Here is a 22,719-nt window from a genome sequence, read left to right on the forward strand (position 1 = left end):
CCCATAAAGTGTCAAGTTGTTGGAAGAATTTTCACTTCCATTTGGCCAAAAAGGAGACATTAAACTCAACAATATTCTTCACTCCCAATCCCTATACATTTTTACTCTAGTTATTTGTTCCTAGCTTATCCACAAAATTTTCTCACCACCTTCTTCGCAACCCCACGAAAACCTCCTCTAAATCATCACATTTTTCCTTATCGTCACTTTAGAGACTCAAAAGAATGATAGGTAGAAAAGTGATAGTGATATTAAAATCAAGTTTACTAGACATACTCTCTAAACCATAGATAATGTTTTATGCTTCGAAGAAGAAAACTTCTTCTTATTCTTGATAATGATTGGTTTCCAAGTCTGTCGCTTTCTTGGACTTGCTCTAATAGGTATATCCAAATAGATAAAAGGTAAATGGATAAGTTTGTAGCTCAACATATAAGCACAACTTTCTGAATAATTCTTATTAACTCCAATCACTCCAAAGTTGCTCTTAGAAAAGTTTATTTTCAATTAAAAGACCATTTCAAAAACATCTAAAGATATCCTTAATTTAATGTAAAAATAATAATTTTTTTGTGAAAGAAAGAAAAATTAAAAAAAAAAATGGTATGACCTTAAATTAGCTAATAAACTTATCAATATTTTGTTAAAAAATACATATTTTATTATTTTTAAAAAATATAAATGTCCATTTTAATTTAACAAATGTATTAAATGTGTTTGAAAAACTAAACTAATATTTTTAGTTTATGTATTAAACATAAATGTTTACTGTATACAATATAATTTATATTAAATATTAAGATTGTATTTAGATACAATTTAAAAATACTTTTATTTTTTTTACTAAAAATAAAAAATATATTTTTAATAAAAAAAAGTTGTTAAAAATTATTTTCAACTATTGTCCAAACATGTTTTAACTATTTTAAAGTATTGATATTTTTCTTAAATATAGAGGAACATACTCCAACCCAATTTAACAGAAACGCGAATAGCAGAGCCACAATCCAAACAGGGCCTTTAAACGCAGAAGGCGAAATCACGGTAGCCGCTACTCTTGGCAAAGGCAAAAGCAGCGCTGGCGTGGTTCTCTTACTTTGAAATCTGATTTGCATAAAAAAGACATAACATGGCGCAAGATTCTGAGAAGAAATTTCATTCCATCATGGACAAGTTCTCTCACCCTCGCAAACCCCCTTCCAGGTTCTCTCTTCGATCTTGTTTTCGGTTTTCAACCCATCAAATTTCATAGGAATCACGCCAGAAGCGTGTATCGCTATTCTCATTGCGTTAACATTGCGTAACCGTAGCTTGTAATGTTGTGTTGCATCTTGCTAGTGTTGTTTAGTACATGACTAAATTATAGACCAATTTTTTTGCTGTGGAGCTAGATTTTCAGTGTTTAGCGTGTGTGCTTTTTATTTACTACTTTTCATTTTGTAGGGAATAGGGATTGGTAATGACTAATATGATTATGTTTGCACTTTGCAGTTCATCTGGAATATCAGGTGGTAGGAAACGTCCTTACCAGTCAGGAGCAATGCAGTTGAATTGGAGAGGGGATGTTGCTGAAGGACACCAGTCCTCCGCCGTTGCCGAGGTGGAGAAGGAATCCTGCCGACCGTGGGATCGTGCTGATTTTATGAGGAGATTAGCCACATTCAAATCTATCTCATGGTTTGCTAAACCAAAGGTTGTTTCTAGATGTCTGTCTTTTATCTTTTATTTATTTATTATGCATTTAGGCTATGCTTGGGAGTAGGATTCTAGAGAGGAAGGGAAGGGAAGATGATTTTTTCATATTTTATACCAAGACACATTAATTTCATGCTAATTTGTATTTTAAAAAGTTATCGAATTAGATAATGAGCCTATTTGGATTCAAGTTAGAAGCAGAACTTCTTTACTGGAAATAAAGAGTAATTTTCGATACAAAAGCTCTTAATAGTACTTCTAAGCTTATATCTAAAAAGACTCAATATATATTGGAAATGACATCCTTAGTGAATTCATTCAAAGTGAATTTATTATATAGCTGCATTTTGGAGTCATAGTTATAATTCAATGCTTTTAGTGAGGGGGGGGTGGGGTGGTCAGGAAACTGGGTTGCTAACAGTGAAAGGGGCAGATACACAATAATAAACTGGAAGCTTTGCTTGAGGAAGATAGAGTAGAATGAACGTTTTTATTGATTAATAAAAAATAAAACAGCGTTTGTCTGGTGGAGTGTTTTGCTCCATTGTTGAACTATGCTGGGATTTTTCAGAAGGAACTCTCTTTGGTAATGAAGTAAGAACACGTAATACCTTACATGCTATGATTGTTCTACTGGAGGGTTGCCTTTCTGATAATTTGTTTGCTTTCATTTAAGAATGACATGAGTTCTGTTGAAGTAAGAACTTATCCTTCTTTGACATATCTGACAGAATATTTTCTTTTTGATAAATGATGAATAACACATCATCTCCTACATTAAAGAAAGCCTCTTGCCTCATTGTTTATGACTTCCCTTTGTTAAGAAATTATTCATCTGTATAATTAATAAACTTTGTACTATTTCCAATCTCCTTTTTGGCCCCTTTCCCATCCCATTTTCTCAAATTTTATGGCTTATCATTTGATTTCTGATATTTACATGTACAGATGGTGAGTGCTGTAAATTGTGCTAGAAGGGGTTGGATCAATGTGGATATTGACACCATAGCTTGTGAAGCATGTGGCGCACGTCTTCTTTTCTCTACACCAGCATCTTGGAATCAGCAACAGGGTATGCTATTGTTCTCAGTTATTATATGATTTACAGCAAAAATCTATTATATGAATTTTCTAATTAGAAGGTCTTCTATTTAGTGGAGAAAGCAGCATTGGTCTTTAGCTTAAAGTTGAATAATGGACATAAAGTACATTGCCCATGGATTGATAATGCCTGCAATGAAACACTGGCACACTTTCCTCCTACAACTCCCTCGATATTAGTTGACAATTTCAGAGAACGCTGTTTTGCTCTCTTGCAACTATCAGCTATTCCTCGAATTTCATCTTCAACAATAGACTATATGAAAAGCCAAAGCTCACTTCTGGAAGACTTTCTTGGACAATCTTTGATGCTGGAGTATGGAAATGGATCTGCTGAGATTGGGAATGTTAGTAGTCAAGAGGAATTGAAATTGTATTTTCAGGTAAAAACAGATTTTTTAATAAGTTTAAAATTCTATTTTTTGGTATTGTTATGGCAAAAATTTATTCAATTACGGGTATGTGATCTGATATCTGTATGCTGATCATGCTTTATGATTCATCCTTTTACTGCTTAATGATCATGACACAGAATTTGTTCATTGTACTTTTCTCTGTTTGCTTTTGGGCTTATTGCATTTCAATTACATTCTTAAGAGATTTTTACGTCATTTTGGCTTTTCTACTTTATTGATTGATGTTGCCAAAATGAACCTGGCAAGGTTGTCAAAACTCATAGTTATTCAATTTTATGGAGGGTCCATAGAGTCTTAAACTTATAAGTGTTTGCCTAATAGAAAAGTAATATTAAAAAAAATTACTCCCTCTGTCCAATATTAATTGTTGCATTAGAAGAAAAATTAAGACTCAAAATAAGTGTCATGTTACTTTTTCAATGTAATATTAATTATCTCTTTTCTATTTATACTCCTAATAATATTATGACTAGATTTTCATTATCTCTCCTTTTTCTTCCTCAGGAAAACATCTTAGTGTATATATCAGCATTTCTTTGTTTGCTACCCTTTTGAATAATGATTAATGATTTCTAAAATTTTGCAGGCTCAAAAACTTGTAAGTTTATGTGGTTGGAAACTTCGTCCTCTACCTTATGTAGTTGATTGCAAGGATGTATCAAATGAATCTCTTAAAAATAGTTCTAATCTCATTGTCCATTCTGCTAACACCGATGAAAATTTGAGAACAGATGAAAATTCCAAGGATTCTACTGGGGGACAAATGGATCCCAGTTCTGCAGTATTAGATTGCACCCTATGTGGAGCCACTATTGGATTGTGGGCATTCCGTACAGTTTCTCTGCCTGTGGAATCAATAAGATTAGTGGGATATGCTGAAATGAATAGTGAAAAAGCTTTTTTGGCCCACAATTTATTGAATAAAAATGATCTTGAAAATAGGCAGGGTGTAAATAATACCATGTCTGATGTTGCAAATTCATCAAAGGATACTTCTTCAAGTCTAAATATGACAATTGCAGGGGGTCCTCCTCCAACAAAGCAAAATTTCAAAGCAATAATATCGATGCCTATTGTTGGTCAGAATTTAAGGGCTCGTCTTTCTTATGAATCTGAGTTCAGAGATCTTGTTTCTGTTGATAGATGTGGTATTCAAACAGATTTACAGGAGAGAACTGAAAATACCGCTAATGCTTCTACTGGACAACTTGTTCCCGTGTCATCTGAAATCAGGGAAATATCAAATTATGAAAATGGTTCTCAAGCAAGTATTCACGATTCAGATTTTATAGTGGGTACCAGTAATGCAGGTCAATCTTCTTCTCTCGAGGATAAGATGCCTGCATACACAGATGCTGATAAATTGAGTGGTTCAACTGCAGGATATCCTAGTAGTTCTCAGGTTAGATTTGTTTTTGGTCAAATGGACAGTTAATTATGATACTTGTAGAAAAAATTACTGCCTAGTTATTATTGTGTCTTGCAATCACAATTAGTAACACTAATAAAATGCTTGATCATAATTAGTCTTGCTATGACGTTGTTTGGAAGTTCACATTAACTAAAATATCGCTGTACAGAAAGACTCTACAGAAGGTGAAGCACTTTCTGTTTCACACAAGACTTTGGATGGCGATGTTGGTAGTCTTGAAAATTCTGTGGTCAAAGACAGAGAAGAGAATCCCATTAGCAGTGAAGATGTACATTCTAGTTTAGGTAAGCACTATATTTGATATTTCATTAACATTGAATGTTTGAATATGAATTAGAGTGTGGCAGAAATTCTGATTGGCAGTTGTATCATTATCTGTTTTGGCATGACAATGTGTACTTCACTTGTCATCATGAATTAATTTATGAGAGAAATTGAATGTTTATGAATTTTCTTCACTTTGCTTTCCAGGGAAGTTTAAGAATCCAACACTGTCTGATAAAGCAACGGAATTTGATCCAATCAGGCAGCATAGACACTTCTGCCCCTGGATTGCATCGATAGATGATGAGGAACCTGGGTGGAAACAAACATTATCTGCTCTGTATCAGAAAAATCATTTGCGACACTCACCAAATAAATCTCCATCATCTGTGCCCACTGTTAAGGTATTTCTTGCAGATATTATTACTCTTATTAATCATTGGATGGGCTATTATATAGCGTAGTAAGTTGTTGGACTGCAACATGATGGACAGGAGTGCTTGGGATGACCCTGACATTTTTTGCATAAAGCAATCCATTCACAGACAATCCTCTATGATTGCTAATTGAATGAAAACTAAAGCCCTAAATATATGGGTTTACATTAACAAAACCCTAAGGTTAACTTGTCTATCATTTTAGTCTTCTGTATAATCATACAGAAGAGAGAATAATACTATTGATAAAGAGGACGGGAAGCCTGATAGTCTGAAATTTCAGTCCTTAAAATTGTCTCAAATTTATTGTGGTGTGTCCGCTGTATGAATTGTTCCTTTCATGGTCTGTGAAATGTGAACATCTGCTTATACCTAATTGATTGTGGAATGCTTACCTAGGAAGATTCAATGTCTTACATATAGCGTGCGTGTATATGCAGGTGGATGATCCTATCGTTTCAATTAGAGCGCTTTTAATGTCTCCACCAACAAAAAGATTGAAGCACAATCATATTACGGGCCATAATACAGAACTGCTTGGACCCAGAGATAAGATGGCTCCTAATTCAAGAACACCTCCCCACTCCTCCAGCTAGATGTTGTGTATACTGTCTTTTTTTCGTGGCATGTTATTCTATTTGAAAGCCTTGTAATTGTTGTATCAAAGGTTTATTTGTTTGTTACTGAAGATACATGTGGTTCAATCCTTCTCCTGACAAAAAAAAAATTGTTGCACCTTGATACCTGTGATTGACCATTACTTTGCATTTTAGAACCGAGCTGTAATATTTTTTTCCTCATTTGTAATACAAATGGCAGACGTTACATAGGGTCGGATGACAATGGAGATTGTTATAAGATGTGATATTTCCTCTTACACATACACATCAAATCAACTAGAGAAGGAAGTAAATACAATTGTGTTACATTAAACCACAGTTTGTAACAATGACCTTCGAATAAGGGCGGTTGAATCCCCTTTCAGCTACAACAGCTCGCTTGTCTCCTATTAGCTTTGCTACCCTGTGAATCAATATAATTAGCAATATATCATGGATTCAGGTTCAACTGTAAATAGCAGGTTAGTAGTAGAAATAAATAAGGGATACAAAACAAAGAAGACGTGCCTCAAGATCTCGAACTATTTCAAACAAGTATATACGATTTCTATTACTTAAATGGCAGAAAAAAATACTCTTAGACTCGCCTAAAATATGGAGATCCTGTGTTTTCTTGTACTGTTTTAACCTGACCGATCCTCTGCACAACCTCCATCCCTCGTGTTACTCTTCCAATTACCAGAGTCGATGCGTCCAATTCTGGTGCATCCTTTGTAGCAATGACAAATTCTGTCCCATTGGGATCAGTTCCTACTTCTTCTTGATCAATCTCCAGCTTCCCTTGTTTTGCTACCAGCTTCAACTTCGGGGGTGGTTTCGATGGGTTTCTCACAATAATGCCTATACTTCCAGCCAGGTTTTTAGTCCCAGGACACCTCTCATACTCCCTCTCCCATTCCTGAACAAGAGTATCTGCAGCCAAATTGCTACCTGTCCTTGTAGCAAGTTCAACATCCACACCATAGGATCTGAGGCCACCATGTTGGACATAATTGGGCATGATTTTGACAAACTCTTTTCTTCTGTAGCTAATGCCAGCAGCTCCACTTACAATCTTACTAAACCTATCAACTCCCGCAGGAACCTCATTTCCATAGAGCCCTATAGTTATGCGACCAACAGGTTCACCATCAATAGATATGTCTAGGAATACTTGTTTGGTAGGTTTTCTTTCAGTGCAGCTGGGAGTGGTTGTCAGATTCTCTTCTGGTTTGTCACTGTTACTTTCATTAGCAACATCTTCAGCGAAAGTCAGATTCTCTTCTGGTTGATCACTGTTACTTGTGTTGGCAACATCTTCTGCTAAAGTCAGATTCTCTTCTGGTTGATCACTGTTACTTGTGTTTGCAACATCTTCTTCTGCTGCAGTCCTATTTTCTTCTGGTTGATCAGTGTTACTTGTGTTAGCAACATCATCTTCTGCTCTTGCTCTGGATCCATCCAAGAGAAGTAGCAAGCAAGAGTTGCTGAAGATTGTGAGCTCTCTGCGTGATAATCTGCATTGCTGTTTGAGGATTGGAAAAGATGGGGAATTGGGTATTAATTGGAATGGCGAAAGTGATGGTGCTATCGTGCGAGTTGGAGGATTGAATGGTTGAGCAGAAAATCGCACTACTCTGTGGTTTTGTAGCATTTCTGCGTTGTTGTAGTTGGCACTATTCGGGAATTGGTTTATATTAGTGTCTGCATCAGCATCATCTGTTCCACTTCATACATGGGAAGATCATGGGATTTAGTAAAGAAAAGGAAGAAGAATAGATAGATAGGAGATTTCATGGATAAGAAAGACGGAAATAGCAATGTTGTATGGTAGCCGTTTATTTGTTTCATTTCATCTCATAATTTTAGGTACACTAATTTACATGCTACCTTTGGATATTGAGAAAGCCCAAAATGTGCACATATTTTTTTCATCTTGTCATTTAGGTTTAATACACTTTTCGTAAAATTTTAATATGCTAAGTTAAGTTTTTTATATAATTATTCTACTCACCTTTTTTTTTTTTTTTTTAACTAGCAAATATTATAATGAGGACTATCAGATTCGATTATAAGATATTGTAAATAGTACCTCAACACTGCTATATTAGACTGATGCTGATTTAAATTTAACTCTCCATTTACATGTGCATAAAATAATTTATGGAGATTTTATTGGAAATATCATGAAATCCCCTCACGGAAATATTTTACCGGAAAACTAGCAGCATTTTTAACTCTTGCAATAATACAGTTATTTAATTATATAAGTTTAAATTACTTTATTACATTTTTAACAAATCAAATTAATATTAGTTCGGCTTGGAACAATCCTCCGAAGGGTTTTGCTTTCTTAAGGCTTTGATGACTTTTCGTTTTCTTTTTTCCTTTGCTCATTTGTAACAAAAAAAAAATGCAGTTAAAAAATTCATAAAATACCTTTCATTGAAAATGATTTCTTAAAGACTCAAACTAGTGCATATTTTATTTTATATTGAATCATTCAAAATCACGTTGAAATAGTTGCTGGCTTAATTTTAAATGAATATTCACATATGTTGTCTTTACGTTGAGAAATTAAGTTTAGTTTTATAAATTATAATTGATAGAATAATCTTAGATAATTGATTTTGAGTTTTGCGCGGGATAAAAAATTATTCTTATATCATAATTCATAAATATGGATTCTTCTAATGTTTTTTATAAGTTATTTTTTTTACAAAAACATTCTTTGCAAGTTTATTTCCAGGAGAATAATTTTAGGAGTTATTACTATTATTACCATTATTATTATTATCAACATTATTATAATAAAATTAAAGCTTAAATATATTTTTATTAAAAAAATTAGTTATATTAAAATACTAATACTAATTTTAATCAAAATCAATACGTGACAGCCAAACACAATTTAACTTCCTCACTTCAAAGTAGATTTTTTTTTTAATCAAACACTTTTGGTTTCGTTATACGAAATTAATTAATTTATTAATAATTTAATTTTAATACACAAAATACATTATCAATCAATCAAAAAATTGTTTTTGACAGATCTACTAGTTATTTTCCACATATGAATTAAAATGTTTAGAAGTAATTATTACTTTAAAAAGCTAATTATTTTCCATTAACACAAGTTTTGATTACTAGGGTTTTAGAAGCCATCACCGTCATCACACTGCACTCAAAATGTCTAGCTCCATGCTCACGCTATCAAGAAGACTCCATCGCTCTTTGCTCCGAACCTCTAACGCATATCATCGCCACTTCTCCACCGATCACCTCTCCGAAGCCGACAACGCCGATTCGCCCGCTCCCTCCGCCGACGCCGACGCCGACGCCGCGCAAGGCGAGCGAGTCTTCGTCGATCGCCCCCTCGAGGATGGCCTCGACAGCGGCATTTACAGGGTAAATCCAATTTCACAATAGTAACGCATTCCTCTTCTTTCCCTGATTCGATTCAATTGTGCTGTGTAGGCCATATTAGTAGGAAAAGCGGGACAGGTGCCGTTCCAGAAGAAGCTGAAGAGCGGCACCGTCGTCACTCTCCTCTCCCTCGGCACCGGTGGGATTCGCAACAACCGGAGGCCGCTCGACAACGAGAACCCCAAGGACTACGCCAATCGCTCCGCCATTCAGTGGCACCGTGTCTCCATTTATCCCCAGAGATTGGGAAACCTTGTTGTCAAACACATTGGTCCCGGGTGAGTACTCTCTCTCTCTCTCTCTCTCTCTCTTTTGGTTTACTAATTCTTGCACCTTGCTCTTTCTGCTTGCTACTCTATTTATATTGTATAATGTAGGTCAATGCTCTATGTGGAGGGGAACCTCGAGACCAAAGTTTTCACCGATCCGATATCCGGCCTTGCCCGCCGAATTCGAGAAGTTGCTGTTCGGCGAAATGGTAACTCTTTCAATCTATGCTGTTTTTCTTTTTACCTTGTGTTAATTTGATTGGTAGAGGTATTGCTAGATGTTTAAATAAGGGTCTGTCTGAGTAAATTTCTCCAGAAGCACTTCAAGGAGAGAAAATTAGGAAGAAAAAATTAAGTATGAACATGTTTGAATATAAGTTTAGAAATGTTTTCGAAAATTTCTTTGCCGGAAAATACTTTATATTTCCGGTAAAGAAGCTCTCTAAAGTTCTTCTAGATTGTATCTGAACAGGCTCTAAGTTTTTCTATAAATTAAAATTAACTTAATCAGAAGTTAATTTGTAGAAGTTTTCTCTTATTAACTTCTTTAAAATCTTATCTTTTAACTTATGTATAAGTTAGTTTTGGTTTATAGAGAAACTTATTTCATTTGTTTCTTCCTATAAGTGCTTCTGAAGTTTTTCTAAACAAGCCCTTACTCTGTCTGTTGTTGTGCTTTCTAATGATGGATTTGCACTCTTGAACGCTTTTATTGCTTTGTCTAATTTGCTAGTAAGGGCTAACATTTGGATTGAGAAGACTGATCTTGTGATTAGTTATTTTCATGAAGCAAAGTCTAAAAATTTTAGGTAGCTTATGATTAAAATAATGTTTGGCACGTGATAGAAGATTGCTTGAGAATCTTTTGTTATTTGCCAGTGGACTTGATGCAATACCACTTCTTGTGCTGCACAGGTCGCGTTGTATTTTTAGGTGAAGGTGGTGATGCCGAGCAACCAACACAGCAAAATGACCTGAAAGCTGTTGGCTATTACTGACGTAGTTGCTTGAAATGGGAACGTTGGATTTAGTTAACAAAGCCTGTGTTTGCTTTCACGTTTCAAACGTGAAAAATCACGTTTAACGTGGAAGCTACAACGTGTAGCTTTCACGTTAAACGTGATTTTTCACATTTGAAACGTGAAAGCAAACACGCACAAAGGAGAATTTTCAATTTTGTAATGATATTCTGATTTTTTACCACAAAGTTGGAATTATTACAGACATTTGTTGTGAGGGAAACACTTGGTTCGAGCGATCTTGAACTTTCTGTCCAATTCAGATTAAGGGAATATAGAGCTCAACCTTCCTGCTTATGTATGGTGGTAAAATTGTGGTAATGCAAGTATTTCTATTTCTCTTTGGCTTTAAATTGGTGGAATGATTCTTCGATGTTCTTCGGATCAAGTGGCAATTGGATGCTTAATTTTGGGACCAGACTCGTTCTGCTCCGTTGTTCACGCCAATCTTAAGTAATGGGCTATGACATAATTGTTCCGAGGCTCTCACTAAACTTTTCTGAACAAATCATTGCTGATTATGTATTAATGAAATAACAGTTGGTAGGGTTTTCGCAATTATTCTTCCATGGTGCCATATACCTCGGAATGTAATTTAATACCATTCTGAGGAACCACTAGAAGTTGGTTCCAATCTAGTGCTTGCTTCCAAGACATGGTTGCGAGCGATTTAAAGAAGCTTCTCTTTGATGCTTACGCATTTGAAGTATAAATAATAAAATTCCCCTTTAAATTTGTAGTAATGGAATGGAGTTAGTAGTTTGTTTGGGGTTCAGTAAACTTGTTCAGTGTTATGGTCCCTTGCACAACGTTTGGTTGGAGTAAAGTGGATAGATTTTTATAGAATAAATACTTTAGTTTTTGAATTTGGAAAGCGCAAGTGGGTGAATGCTCGATTTTGATAAATGTTTAATGTTTGGTTCAAAATTTTGGAGTGAAGAGAAGACATCTTTTCACCAAATTTTGGCTCTTCTGGATTTGGGAAATTAGACTTTTATACTAATTTGGACGAAATTATTTTTATTTTAGCTTTATTTGATCATTCCAAGTATGTAATAGAAAATTTGTTTATTCATTCTTCCTTTCGTTCCGTTAAAATCTCTCTCTATCATTGAACTAAATGATGTTTTAGACTACAAAACATAACTTCATTATTACATGTTGTTTTGACATGCACTTTCGGATAATTGGATGTAACAGGGTCAAGAAATTGTATAATGAATCTTTTTGTTGATGTAATCTATCATTGGTGACTAAGGGAGTGGTTAATTTCTATAATAAAAAATTGCTATCAGTTTAAAAAAATAAGTGTTTGATGGGTGAAAATAGCTGTACTACCGTGTCATCCATCCTTCTATTCTCCCTTTCAAATTTAATGGCGTCAAAGGATGGAACAGGTATACCTCCCTCATAAGTAGGTAACCAATTCCCGACTCACCTAAACTTAACCTCATGTACTCTACTATGTTCTCATGTACTCTACTATATAACACTAGGGAACTTCCCCCCTTAAGGCAATAAGCCTTCTCTAAGTCTCTACACACTCGTTGAAATGCTAGAAGCGGTCACCCTAGACAACCATTAAGCACCTCCATCACTAACCGATTGCATCATGGCAAACTGGAATTTCCACATTCCCAGACACAAAAACAGAAAGCAAAAATATGTAGCTTTTAGTTCAACATGGCTATGGAAGACATTTAACGTTAATTTAAACATACACTAAGCAATTGAAGTGCTCATAAAAGAAGCCTACAAGCTCCTTTGATTCCTCTTAACAATAAGAATTATCAATATTTAAATAGAGATTATTGAATTTATTTTGTAATATTTTGCTTCTAACATAATATTGTCATATTAATAAGTGAATATATTTAAATTCATTTTAAACTTCCTTTAATAGTCAAGGGTATATAGTGTTCATTTAGTTAATTTTTATAGTATTTTTTACACATTTTTTTTTCTATATTTTTATCATCACACTATTTATCTTATCTCACGGTTTTTTAATTCTTTTTCTTGTGTAGAAATTGTAATTTTTTGTTGTATAAACAATGTCACTCTAAACATATAAGAAAAGGACAAACGTATGATATTTTGATAAACGAAGGACAAGTGATTTAATTCGATGAACAAGCATTTTACGTTCACATAAATTAAAGTTCTCGTTGACATCACCTCTATTAATTGTTAATAATGGTGACTTCAGGGGAGATGAATACTTACACTACCACGACAAGCAATGAGTTATGACACAGGCATTTTCAATGCCATATGCCAAACAACTCTATTTCGCATACATCATCCTCTGTATTCTATTTTCGTGATGATCACATACTTTATATGACATACTAATTAAGAGCATTATTCATTTATTTACCCTTAAAATCTACCTAATACCACTTTCATCTAAGTATAATCATATCACAATGGAGTATTTTTATGTGGAAGCTGAAAATACAAAGTTTTTTTTTTTTTTAAATCCAAAAATTCTCTTAATTAATCAATGAACGTGGCACTTAAAATGAGTACTGAATCCCCTAAACATACTCAGTTTTGAGTTCCACGCTTCAGATCATAACTCGTGTAAAATTCTAACTCTCTTTCCAAACCATAATTGAGAGATGCAAACCAAAAGCCAAACACACTGACAGAAACATCGACCAAGTTCTTTCCATCCGAGTGTCTGTCTCTATGGACATAAATCTTCAACTTGTGAAATTGACTCTACGCTAATTAATACGGCAACCACTTTTTTTCTTTTTCTTTTTGTGATTCATTATGGCAGAAAATTAAGGTATCGTCATAGACATAGCAACGTGTGCTTTCTGCCTCGTGGAGTTGTGGGCTAATAAATTCGAAGTCAATCAACGTTGGCTACAACTGTGCAAAACAAAAACCATATCAGAGTCAATAATGATGATATAAATAAAGGGCATTGAAGAGAGAGGGAAGAGAGAATGGATGATGTGAGGAACATCGCTGTGGTGGTGGAAGACGTGGATGCTGCTAGAACTGCACTACAATGGGCACTTCACAACATCATTCGCTATGGTGACATAATCACACTTCTCCATGTTTACCCTTTCACAAGATCCAAAAGCAAAAACAAAATTCTTCGCCTCAAGGGCTTTCACTTAGCACTTTCTTTCCAAGACATTTGCAACAACTTCTCCAATGTAAGCCCTTCTCTTTTTCTTATCTCTCATTTGATTTGTTTTGGTTATTATTATTACTTTCCTTTATTTTGACAGATTTTGCTTGTTCAAATTAATGGGTATGTGCTATAATCTTAGGATTGTGTTACAGACAAAGGTTGAGATTGTTGTCACGGAAGAGAACCAAGAAGGAATGAAAATTGTGGCCACTGTGAGGGAGATTGGAGCTTCAATGCTAGTGGTTGGACTTCATGATCATAGTTTTCTTTACAGGTAAGTCCTACGCCAAATGTTTCAGTTTTCAACACAACTTCATGAAGTGTATTAATTGGAATTGTTATTCAATAGTTGGAGTGCATGATATGATATGATATTGATAATGTGATGTGATGACCCTATCTAAGTAAATGGGTACTTCTCATTCAAGTTGGATTTATCTGTCATCATATTCATGTTGGTGTGTTTGAATGTTGATTAAATTCAAGGTGCACTTGATTTGGTTTGGGGGAAAAGTGGTTGTGATCAAAGGTATTGGGAATCTCACTCTTTAATTACTTATTTAGTTGAAGGATTCTGGTTCTGGAATCACTTTTCTTTTTTATTGTTCCTGGAATCACTCTACAACATGGGATTTGTGGGACCTGATTAATTATCTAATCTTGATTCTGCTCAACATGAAAAAGAGCATGCTGTTGCCAGTGAGCTTCAGAAATCGGTCACTGAAAACCTTGGCACTTGCACATGCCTTCTTAATGGTCTCAAAAAATGCCAAAACCATTTGGGCTCCACTTTTGAATTGGCCTTGCCCATAATAGCACCGAAGTTGAAGTTGGGTTGAGAAATTATTCTTGTCTAGCCATGCCATATTTATTTATCCCCTAGTAATAGTATCCTCCTAAAACATATTTAATATTTCGAATATTTTCTTTTTCAGTAAGTACTACTGAAAACAGGAAAATGTTATCCGAATAGGGCAAGGATAGATACATTTGGGTAAGATAATTGAAGCGTTGCCTTACAGGAACCATTCAACTATATTTGAAACATCCATTCATTGGTCCTAGTTTGTCATGATCAGATAACTAATGCATTGAATTTTTTTGTGCTTTGAATATTACTTGTTTCACGTCTAACTTCAAACAGTGCATTATTAAATCTCAGAACTCAAATTAAGCAGTGTGTTTTGTTGATATTGCACAGCTTGGCAATGGTCCATAGCAACATAGCCAACTACTTTAACTGTAGAGTCCTTGCCATCAAGCAGCCTCCACTGAGTCCAATGGTGGGAATGCAAGACAGCTTAACCAACATGGACTTTTCACAGATTGACATATCTAGATTACAGTAAGTTTCTTCAAAATCCGTCTCACCATTACTATTTGTCAACATGTTAGATTAATTATCACCCAAAAACAGGGAAATATATAGTATTTTACTTGGAATTCACCTACTCATGATCCTTTCCATGTGCTATTTAAGTATATCTTGGTGTTCCACACCGTGTCAAGCTTTGGATTCAACCCAATGTTCACAAGTTCTCATTTATATGAATAATAAAAGTTTAATAGTAAGAAGATAGTATAAAATAGTTTTATACCGTTAATAAATCACATACTACAGTTAGTATAATTTGTTTATTTATTTATTATAAAATCAACAGCATATCATAAATAATGATTTATGATTTGATGGTGTAAAACTAATTTGTATAATTAGGGTATTACCTATTTTCTAATAATATTATAAATTAACTGAATTAATGACTCCACTTATATATAAACTCACCCATCAAAGAAAAAGACAACTCAATTCTGGACTAACCAGTGTTGGATTTTGGTACTATCCTAGTGCTTAGAGTTCATATTAGTTAGAATAGTTAACAGTATACTAGTACTTTCTAATATATATTTTTCTAATACACTTTTTCATTGATCGAATTTACGTAGGTCTCGATAATTTGTAAATGAGACTTTCATGAAAGTTATATGAATTTTACTTGATAAGAAAAAATATATGTTTCAGTAAAAAGAATAAAAGATAGAGTTACTAGGATTTATCATGTACAGTGCTTTTTGGTATGCTGTTCATGTGAATTACTTTCTTTTATTAATTTAAAGAGTTACAAATAATGAAGCAATTGAAGACAGAGAAGCACAATTAATGAGTCAAATGAAGTTTATAATATTGATGCATTGCAGAGTTCCTGACACTCCTCCACCAAAGATAAAATACCGGATTTGCCCTGATCCGACTGCAATTATTTGTAGACTAAGAAGGTCAAGGAGAAGAAGATGAAAGAAATGGTCAACTTCTCAAGCATCTCTTGAAGCTGATTGAATCAATTTGGTTCAGAAAATTTTCTTTTTATTAAAATGGTTTCTGAAAAATTCGGGCCATGATTTTTTTTTTCTTTCAATTTCCTATATAATTTATAATCCTCTGCATATACATTAAGAAAAAGGGTGCAATTAGCTTGGTATAGTTTGGTACTTTGGTTGTTTGTCCCAACATTTGTTTTTATTGTATAAAGGATCTTGTGGTAACATTACCTAGGTACATATTTGAAGAATGATGACGTTTTTCTATTTTTTTATTTTTAATAGTTAGTTTTCTTATATTGGTTATGTTTGTTATGGTGCTATTGACTTCCCTGCCCTTACGCCTTTTATATATTTCTTTTTCTTTGCTGAAGCCATATTTATATTTTGATCGTGTATACCAAGTTATGAAATTTTAATGTCAGTTAAATATTTATAGGTACACATTAACTCCTGTGTATTAAATCTAAACGGTTATTTTATATTTTAAGACCTATTATTTAACGGAATTTTTTTTAGAATTTTTTTAAAATTTTTATCTAATTCAATTTTATCTTGTTTATAAATTAAATTTCAATATTTTCAATATAAATTATCAATAGATAAAAAAAATTGTTACGATATAAATTATTTATCCTAAATATAAAATATAATTTATATATTTAAAATATTTATTTATATAAAATTATATATATATATATATATATATATGAATCTAATATTTATTTATAAAAAATATTATAAAATTTTAATTATATATAATAAATATTTAATCTTTGAAATGCACAAACTAAACTATTATTAATATTAAGAAGAAGGAAAAAAGTACATGCTCAATGGTTTGATGTGTAATGGCGATTTTGGTAAAATAAAAATAAAAATTCCGTTTTAACTGACTCTAAGGGGGTGTATTGGATTAGGATTTTAAAGGACTTTTTTAGTTAAAAAAAATCCTGCGGATTTTAAAAGACTTTGCAGGATTTTCATGACTTTTAAGATTTTGCAAGATTCTACAAGACTTAAAATCAGGATTTTAATGGATTCTGCAAGACTTTTAAATTAGGATTTTAATGGATTCTGTGGGATTTTGTGGAGTTTTGACATTTGATAAGATTTAAAAAAAATTATACATTCAAATTTAAAAAGAGTCAAAGATAAAAATAATAAATAAATAAAATAATGTCTAGATAAATAATAATAATAATTCTCTATACTATTCTATCCTCTTTTTATAGCATCCACTATCAATTGTAACAATTCATCGGAATCATCCTTAATCCAAGCTTCATAGTTTTCTTTCTCTTTTCATTTTTCTTTATTATTTCCTTGTGAATCTCCCATTTGAATTACTAAAACAATATATGTTAAAAAATAGTTATATAAATAATTACGGATAATAGACAAAATCAATAAAATTATATTATTATTTTTAGAAGCACACCATCATACAAGATCGAATATATTTTTGCTATCCAAATGGATCAAATACCTCAGTTATTATAAAAAAAATGTAAAAACGAAAATATAGAAACATAAGATAATTTTTTATATAAAAAAATTAGTATATTCGATACTGAAAAAATATTTAGATATATAATTTTTTTTATATAAACAGAAGTATTTAGATATAGAGAATATATATATATATATATATGATAATTTTTAACGATATTTATAAATATAAATTATTCTAACAAATATTTTAACAATATTTTCTTTTTTAAAAAATAAGTTAATGAAGACATAAATCCTAAATCCTAAAAAATTAGATATTGCAATGTCTTATGTTAATTTTCTTTTTTAAAATATAAAAAATCTTAATTTCATAATATAAAAATAAAAAAGAAAAATTCATAGTAAAAAAAATAAAATAATTGTTGAGTCATAAAAGGAGGAGGGATAAGAGTAACAAATTCAAGGGAAATAGAGAATTCGCAATTTTTATGCTAAGAGGGTTCTTCCCCCTACTAAGATCCATTTTTATCTCATTCTACTCACAAAAACCCTAACAAATTCATCTTTTATATATATATATATATATATATATATTGTTGAGATTATGATATCAATTTCATCTTTCACCTTTTTCTTTTCTTAACGTGTGTCATAAAAAAAATTATCACTTAAAAGTTAAAATTTCAAGTATTTTTTTGTGTTATATAAAGGAACAAATTCAACTACATAGAATAAAATAAAGTAAGTCAATTAAAGAGAACGAACAGAAAAATAAAACAAGTCAATGACACTATCATTTACATATTAGAGTTTCACAAAATAGGAGAATGGTATGAGAATAGTATTATATATGAGCAATGAACAATAGTGTAATATTATTAGTAGAGAAAAAATGGAGAAGACAGGAGCATAGAAAAAAAAGATGAAAAACTCACTTGAAAATTCTTAAAACACTTGAAAAATCATTTCAAACAATCCTTCAAAATCCGATGGGTTTGGATGGGATTGTTTTATGAATCTGGTATTTATAGATAACACTAGAAAGTCTTTCAAAATCCCTCTCACACAACAATCCTTTAAAATCCTTAAATTTTTGAATACCAATGGATTGTTTTTAAGTTGTAAAAAATCTCAAATGAATACCAGTGGATTTTAATGGACTCTTTAAAAAATCCTAAAAATCCAGATTGAATACCACTGGATTGTTTTTAAGTGACATAAAATCCTGATTGAATACCAATGGATTTTTTTACTCAAAAAAAGTCTTTTAAAATCCTACGAAATCCTAAACCAATACACCCCCCTAAATCTTCCAAAAATTGGATAATTTAAAAGATTTTACCTCTTGACTTAAAACTTTGCATGCATTCACAGAAACCAGTGCTGTTAAAATAACATTAGTTATTAAATTGATTAATGTACTAGTTCAAGATCTAATAATTTAATTATGGTCAAATTGATATTTTTTTTTAACTATAGTATTCATATGAAATATTTAATGTTAAAATCAATGACTAATTTCTATAGAGAGTGTGAATATATGCATAGTTTTTATTTCATATTTCATACTCAAAATTAGGATTTGAACTCTAAATATTTTGTGCAAATCAATATTAATAAAATGATAATAATTATCCTCTAAAAAAAAGATAATAATTATTATTATGTAAAAATAATGTTAAATAAATATATTATATGATATAATATCATAATTTTATAATACTAAAAATTAGAATAAAATATTATTTATAAATTCTTAATACTTAATATTTGTGTAAAAAATTAAATTAAATATAATATAATATTTATATTTAAATTTTATTAAAATTTAACAAAGACTATTAATAATAACAAGTTTACATCTACTATAAAATCATCAAATTAATATAATAAAAATATATTAAAAAAATATAACTACGTTGTCCTTTTGTCAAAAAAGGAATATAGGTTTTTTTTTAATTTCTTTAAAACATTTAAGATTTTATAAATTCTTTCGATATATTCATTAAAATCTAAATTAAAAATTTTGATTATAATTTAAAAAAAAAAAATCTTAATAATCATCACATTTTTACAAAAAAATTTAAAATTTATATTAAAATATTTTTTTTCAAAAATTTAATCCAATAAATCTCAAATGTCTTACTATGATACTCTTTTTTTATGGATTTATCTCCTCTAAATAATATATGTATTTTGAAAAATAAAATATACTCACAATTGTTGGTTAAAAACTCAACAATTAAAAATATGATAAAATAAAATATATTTATAAAAGTATCTAAAATTATTTATAATATTTATATTAATTTATTAATAAATAATTATTATTGTACTTTAATTTTTAAGATGGATTTTTGTCATTTTAGGGGAACCGAAATTTTTTTTTTTTTTATCTATCAACTTTATAATAACAACATTAAAATCTATATTTAAGACCTTGTACATACTACTACTTTAATGACATCATTATGAGGCAAATAATGTCAAATAAATTGGTGAAAATCAAAATAAAAGAAATAAATCACTTGGTGATGAATCTTAAAGAAAGTATATTGATATATATATATATATATATATATATATATATATATATATATATAATAATTTTTATCCTTTATAACTATGAATTAAAATAACATATTATCAATCATTTTAAATTTAACTATTTATTTATAAAATTATTACTTTTAATTTTTATTGTTGGTGAAATATATTTTAAAGTGATTAATTTAAAAATTTGAGCATGAGTAATAATATAATATTTAATGGCACTACATAATATAAAAAATAATACCTTTTTTTACAGCATAAAAAATAATGCATAACCATCAAAATCATATAACTAGTAAATAATATGTTACTACTTAATATCAAATTATGTAAAAAAAAAAAAAACATAATAACAAAATTAATATTTAATCATTTTGTCTAGTAAATAACATTAATGTGACCAATTTAATTCAACATTAAATACAATTATCACCATTAAAGTTAGTTATATTTAATTTATCATGTCAAGTTGAAGTTTCAATTAGCAATCAATGGGTTTCTTTTATGTCTATTAAGAATCGAATTTGGTATTAAGAGATTCCATTAACTCACGCATATTACTCAATTAATTTAAGGTAAATTTCTTAAGTTTCTTTTACAAAAATCAAGTATTTTAATCTAATGAACGTCCTATTTTAGAAGGTGCTTTCACGATTGATTTTCACAATTTAAAATTTGAATTTAACGTATAAAAGCTACATTTTACATATGTATAATAACTTTTAATAGTCAATTTTAAAAACACTACGTTGACCAAATTTATGAAGAAAAAAAATATTTCACATAGATTTTAATAACGGAAGAAATTAGAACATAAAAGTATATTGATATATATATATATATAATGATAATTTATTAATTTTTATCTTGAAATACTTATTAATTTAATAACATATTATGAAATATTTTAAATTTAACTACATATCTATAAAATTATTAGTTTTAATTATTACCTTTCTGAAATATATTTTAAAGTAACTAATTTAAAAAGAATGAGTATGAATAATAATATAATATTTAACATACTACATCATTTCAAAACTAATATGCATTATCAAAATTGTATAAAAATAAATAAATAATGTGTGTAAATGAATTTTTCATTAAATATAATTAGGTGAATCATTATGATCGAATTAATGATAGAGAGTTAGGTAAGTTGGATTCTTATTATTGGAGAGTTGGGTAGATGCATATACATATAACTTCAATTCATATTGTTGTTGTTGAAAATTTTTCTATTAATTAAAAAAAGCTTATTAAATTAATTATAACTAAATTGCATTCAGTTTCATTTATAATATTTAATCCGTAATTTTATTTTCTTAATTTTTAATATGTAATTTTAGTTTCTCAATTATATAAAATTTACACTTTTAAAATTCTTACTAAATATTTATTTATTGATAGTTAAAATTGTAATATTAGTCATGATTTAACATTAAATAAATGATATAACATTTAATATTTCATAATATTTGGGCTAAATTTTATTTTTAGTTCACTTTTTTTATCTCATAAAAGTGATAAGACGAGATGAAAATAAAAATAAAAAGTGAAATTTAGCTTAAATTTTATTAAATTTTAATCATCGTGTTATTTACTTGATGCCGGTTGTGTTTAATGTTATAATTTTAATGATTAATAGATAAATATTTTGTAAAAAGATCAAAATTATAAAATTTATAAAATTAAAGGGCTAAAATTATGAAATTAAAAATTGAGATACTAAAATTACATACTTAACATTATAGAAAAATCAAGAATGTAGTTTAGTCATCAATTAATTACATCATACTAAAGATTAATGTGTGGTTGGAGTTTCAACTAACACGTTTGTTCGAAACTTCAATCATACATTAATCTTTAATATAATATAATTAAATTATTATTATATATATATATATATACACTCATAAATTATATTGATCTTTATATTAATTTATATATTAACTAGTATTTTAACTTGTGTATTTCACAAGTTTTATTATACATAACTAAAATTTATAATCAATTATATATACAAATAAATAATATATAAGAATATACGATTATATATAAATAGATATTTTTAAATAAAAAATTATATTTCCAATTTAAGATAAATAATTTTTTTATATTGCAATGTTATACCATTTTTTATTATTGATAATTTATTTAAAAATATTTTAATTTTAATTTATAAATAAATATGATAAATAAAAAATTAAATTAGATAAGATATTAACATAATTCTTAAAAATATATTCTTTAAAGAATAGTCACAAAAATACTATTTCACAAAATAATTATTCACTTTTAATATATAAGAGTTAATTTTTATTCATATACAATTATTAATTAAAACAACATATTGGAATTGTTTTGATTTTAGCTACATATTTATAAAATATTTTTTATTTTAGTTTGGACAATGTAAAAACTTAATATTTATTATACATAATTAATGTTTTATAATAAATTATATATACAAATAATTATTATATTTTAATACATGACTTGTATTTGAAATTTATATAAATGCATACTTTTAAATTTATAAATTATAGTGTGTAAAACAAATATAAATTATATATT

General features: G+C 29.9%; 4 protein-coding genes across 5 annotated transcripts; 3 read left to right on the top strand and 1 right to left on the bottom strand.

The window, feature by feature from the left end:
* Positions 1–970: 970 nt before the first annotated feature.
* On the top strand, positions 971–6,370 carry LOC109808107 (C3HC zinc finger-like protein). The gene is made up of 8 exons (XM_020370951.3): positions 971–1,203; positions 1,492–1,693; positions 2,644–2,767; positions 2,851–3,179; positions 3,799–4,614; positions 4,793–4,928; positions 5,116–5,312; positions 5,786–6,370. The coding sequence occupies exons 1-8, from the start codon at positions 1,130–1,132 to the stop codon at positions 5,939–5,941; spliced, it is 2,034 nt and encodes a 677-aa protein (XP_020226540.1). The 5' UTR covers positions 971–1,129; the 3' UTR covers positions 5,942–6,370.
* Positions 6,107–7,785, bottom strand: LOC109808108 (Cyclophilin-like peptidyl-prolyl cis-trans isomerase family protein). The gene is made up of 2 exons (XM_020370952.3): positions 6,553–7,785; positions 6,107–6,368 (listed from the first exon to the last, which is right to left on the bottom strand). Exons 1-2 carry the CDS (start codon positions 7,596–7,598, stop codon positions 6,269–6,271), a joined length of 1,146 nt encoding a protein of 381 aa, XP_020226541.2. The 5' UTR covers positions 7,599–7,785; the 3' UTR covers positions 6,107–6,268.
* A 1,294-nt stretch (positions 7,786–9,079) lies between these two features.
* LOC109808685 (Nucleic acid-binding, OB-fold-like protein) lies at positions 9,080–11,011 on the top strand. The gene is made up of 4 exons (XM_020371786.3): positions 9,080–9,352; positions 9,422–9,648; positions 9,748–9,848; positions 10,555–11,011. Exons 1-4 carry the CDS (start codon positions 9,134–9,136, stop codon positions 10,635–10,637), a joined length of 630 nt encoding a protein of 209 aa, XP_020227375.2. The 5' UTR covers positions 9,080–9,133; the 3' UTR covers positions 10,638–11,011.
* A 1,974-nt stretch (positions 11,012–12,985) lies between these two features.
* Positions 12,986–16,486, top strand: LOC109806936 (uncharacterized). 2 transcript variants are annotated; one of them, XM_083075576.1, is made up of 4 exons: positions 12,986–13,837; positions 13,968–14,089; positions 15,017–15,160; positions 15,934–16,486. In XM_083075576.1, exons 1-4 carry the CDS (start codon positions 13,619–13,621, stop codon positions 16,109–16,111), a joined length of 663 nt encoding a protein of 220 aa, XP_082931702.1. In that variant the 5' UTR covers positions 12,986–13,618; the 3' UTR covers positions 16,112–16,486. The 2 variants fall into 2 exon arrangements, with proteins under 2 accessions (XP_082931702.1, XP_020225054.2); XM_020369465.3 differs by having other exon boundaries at positions 13,005–13,837; positions 16,015–16,460.
* Positions 16,487–22,719: the final 6,233 nt, after the last annotated feature.

Source organism: Cajanus cajan, chromosome 5 (assembly GCF_000230855.2).
Source record: "Cajanus cajan strain Asha chromosome 5, NIPB_CcT2T_4, whole genome shotgun sequence".
In the NCBI taxonomy this organism is placed as follows: Eukaryota; Viridiplantae; Streptophyta; class Magnoliopsida; order Fabales; family Fabaceae; genus Cajanus; species Cajanus cajan.

Coding starts and splice junctions, on each gene's coding strand:
- LOC109808107 (XM_020370951.3), top strand. CDS start 1,130: ATGGCGCAAGATTCTGAGAAGAAATTTCATTCCATCATGGACAAGTTC. Junction 3,180..3,798: donor AATTGAAATTGTATTTTCAG/GTAAAAACAGAT, acceptor AAAATTTTGCAG/GCTCAAAAACTTGTAAGTTT. Junction 4,929..5,115: donor AGATGTACATTCTAGTTTAG/GTAAGCACTATA, acceptor TTTGCTTTCCAG/GGAAGTTTAAGAATCCAACA.
- LOC109808108 (XM_020370952.3), bottom strand. CDS start 7,598: ATGCTACAAAACCACAGAGTAGTGCGATTTTCTGCTCAACCATTCAAT. Junction 6,369..6,552: donor ACAGGATCTCCATATTTTAG/GCGAGTCTAAGA, acceptor ATTGATTCACAG/GGTAGCAAAGCTAATAGGAG.
- LOC109808685 (XM_020371786.3), top strand. CDS start 9,134: ATGTCTAGCTCCATGCTCACGCTATCAAGAAGACTCCATCGCTCTTTG. Junction 9,353..9,421: donor TCGACAGCGGCATTTACAGG/GTAAATCCAATT, acceptor TGTGCTGTGTAG/GCCATATTAGTAGGAAAAGC. Junction 9,649..9,747: donor GTCAAACACATTGGTCCCGG/GTGAGTACTCTC, acceptor TGTATAATGTAG/GTCAATGCTCTATGTGGAGG.
- LOC109806936 (XM_083075576.1), top strand. CDS start 13,619: ATGGATGATGTGAGGAACATCGCTGTGGTGGTGGAAGACGTGGATGCT. Junction 13,838..13,967: donor TTTGCAACAACTTCTCCAAT/GTAAGCCCTTCT, acceptor ATTGTGTTACAG/ACAAAGGTTGAGATTGTTGT. Junction 15,161..15,933: donor ATTGACATATCTAGATTACA/GTAAGTTTCTTC, acceptor ATTAATTTAAAG/AGTTACAAATAATGAAGCAA.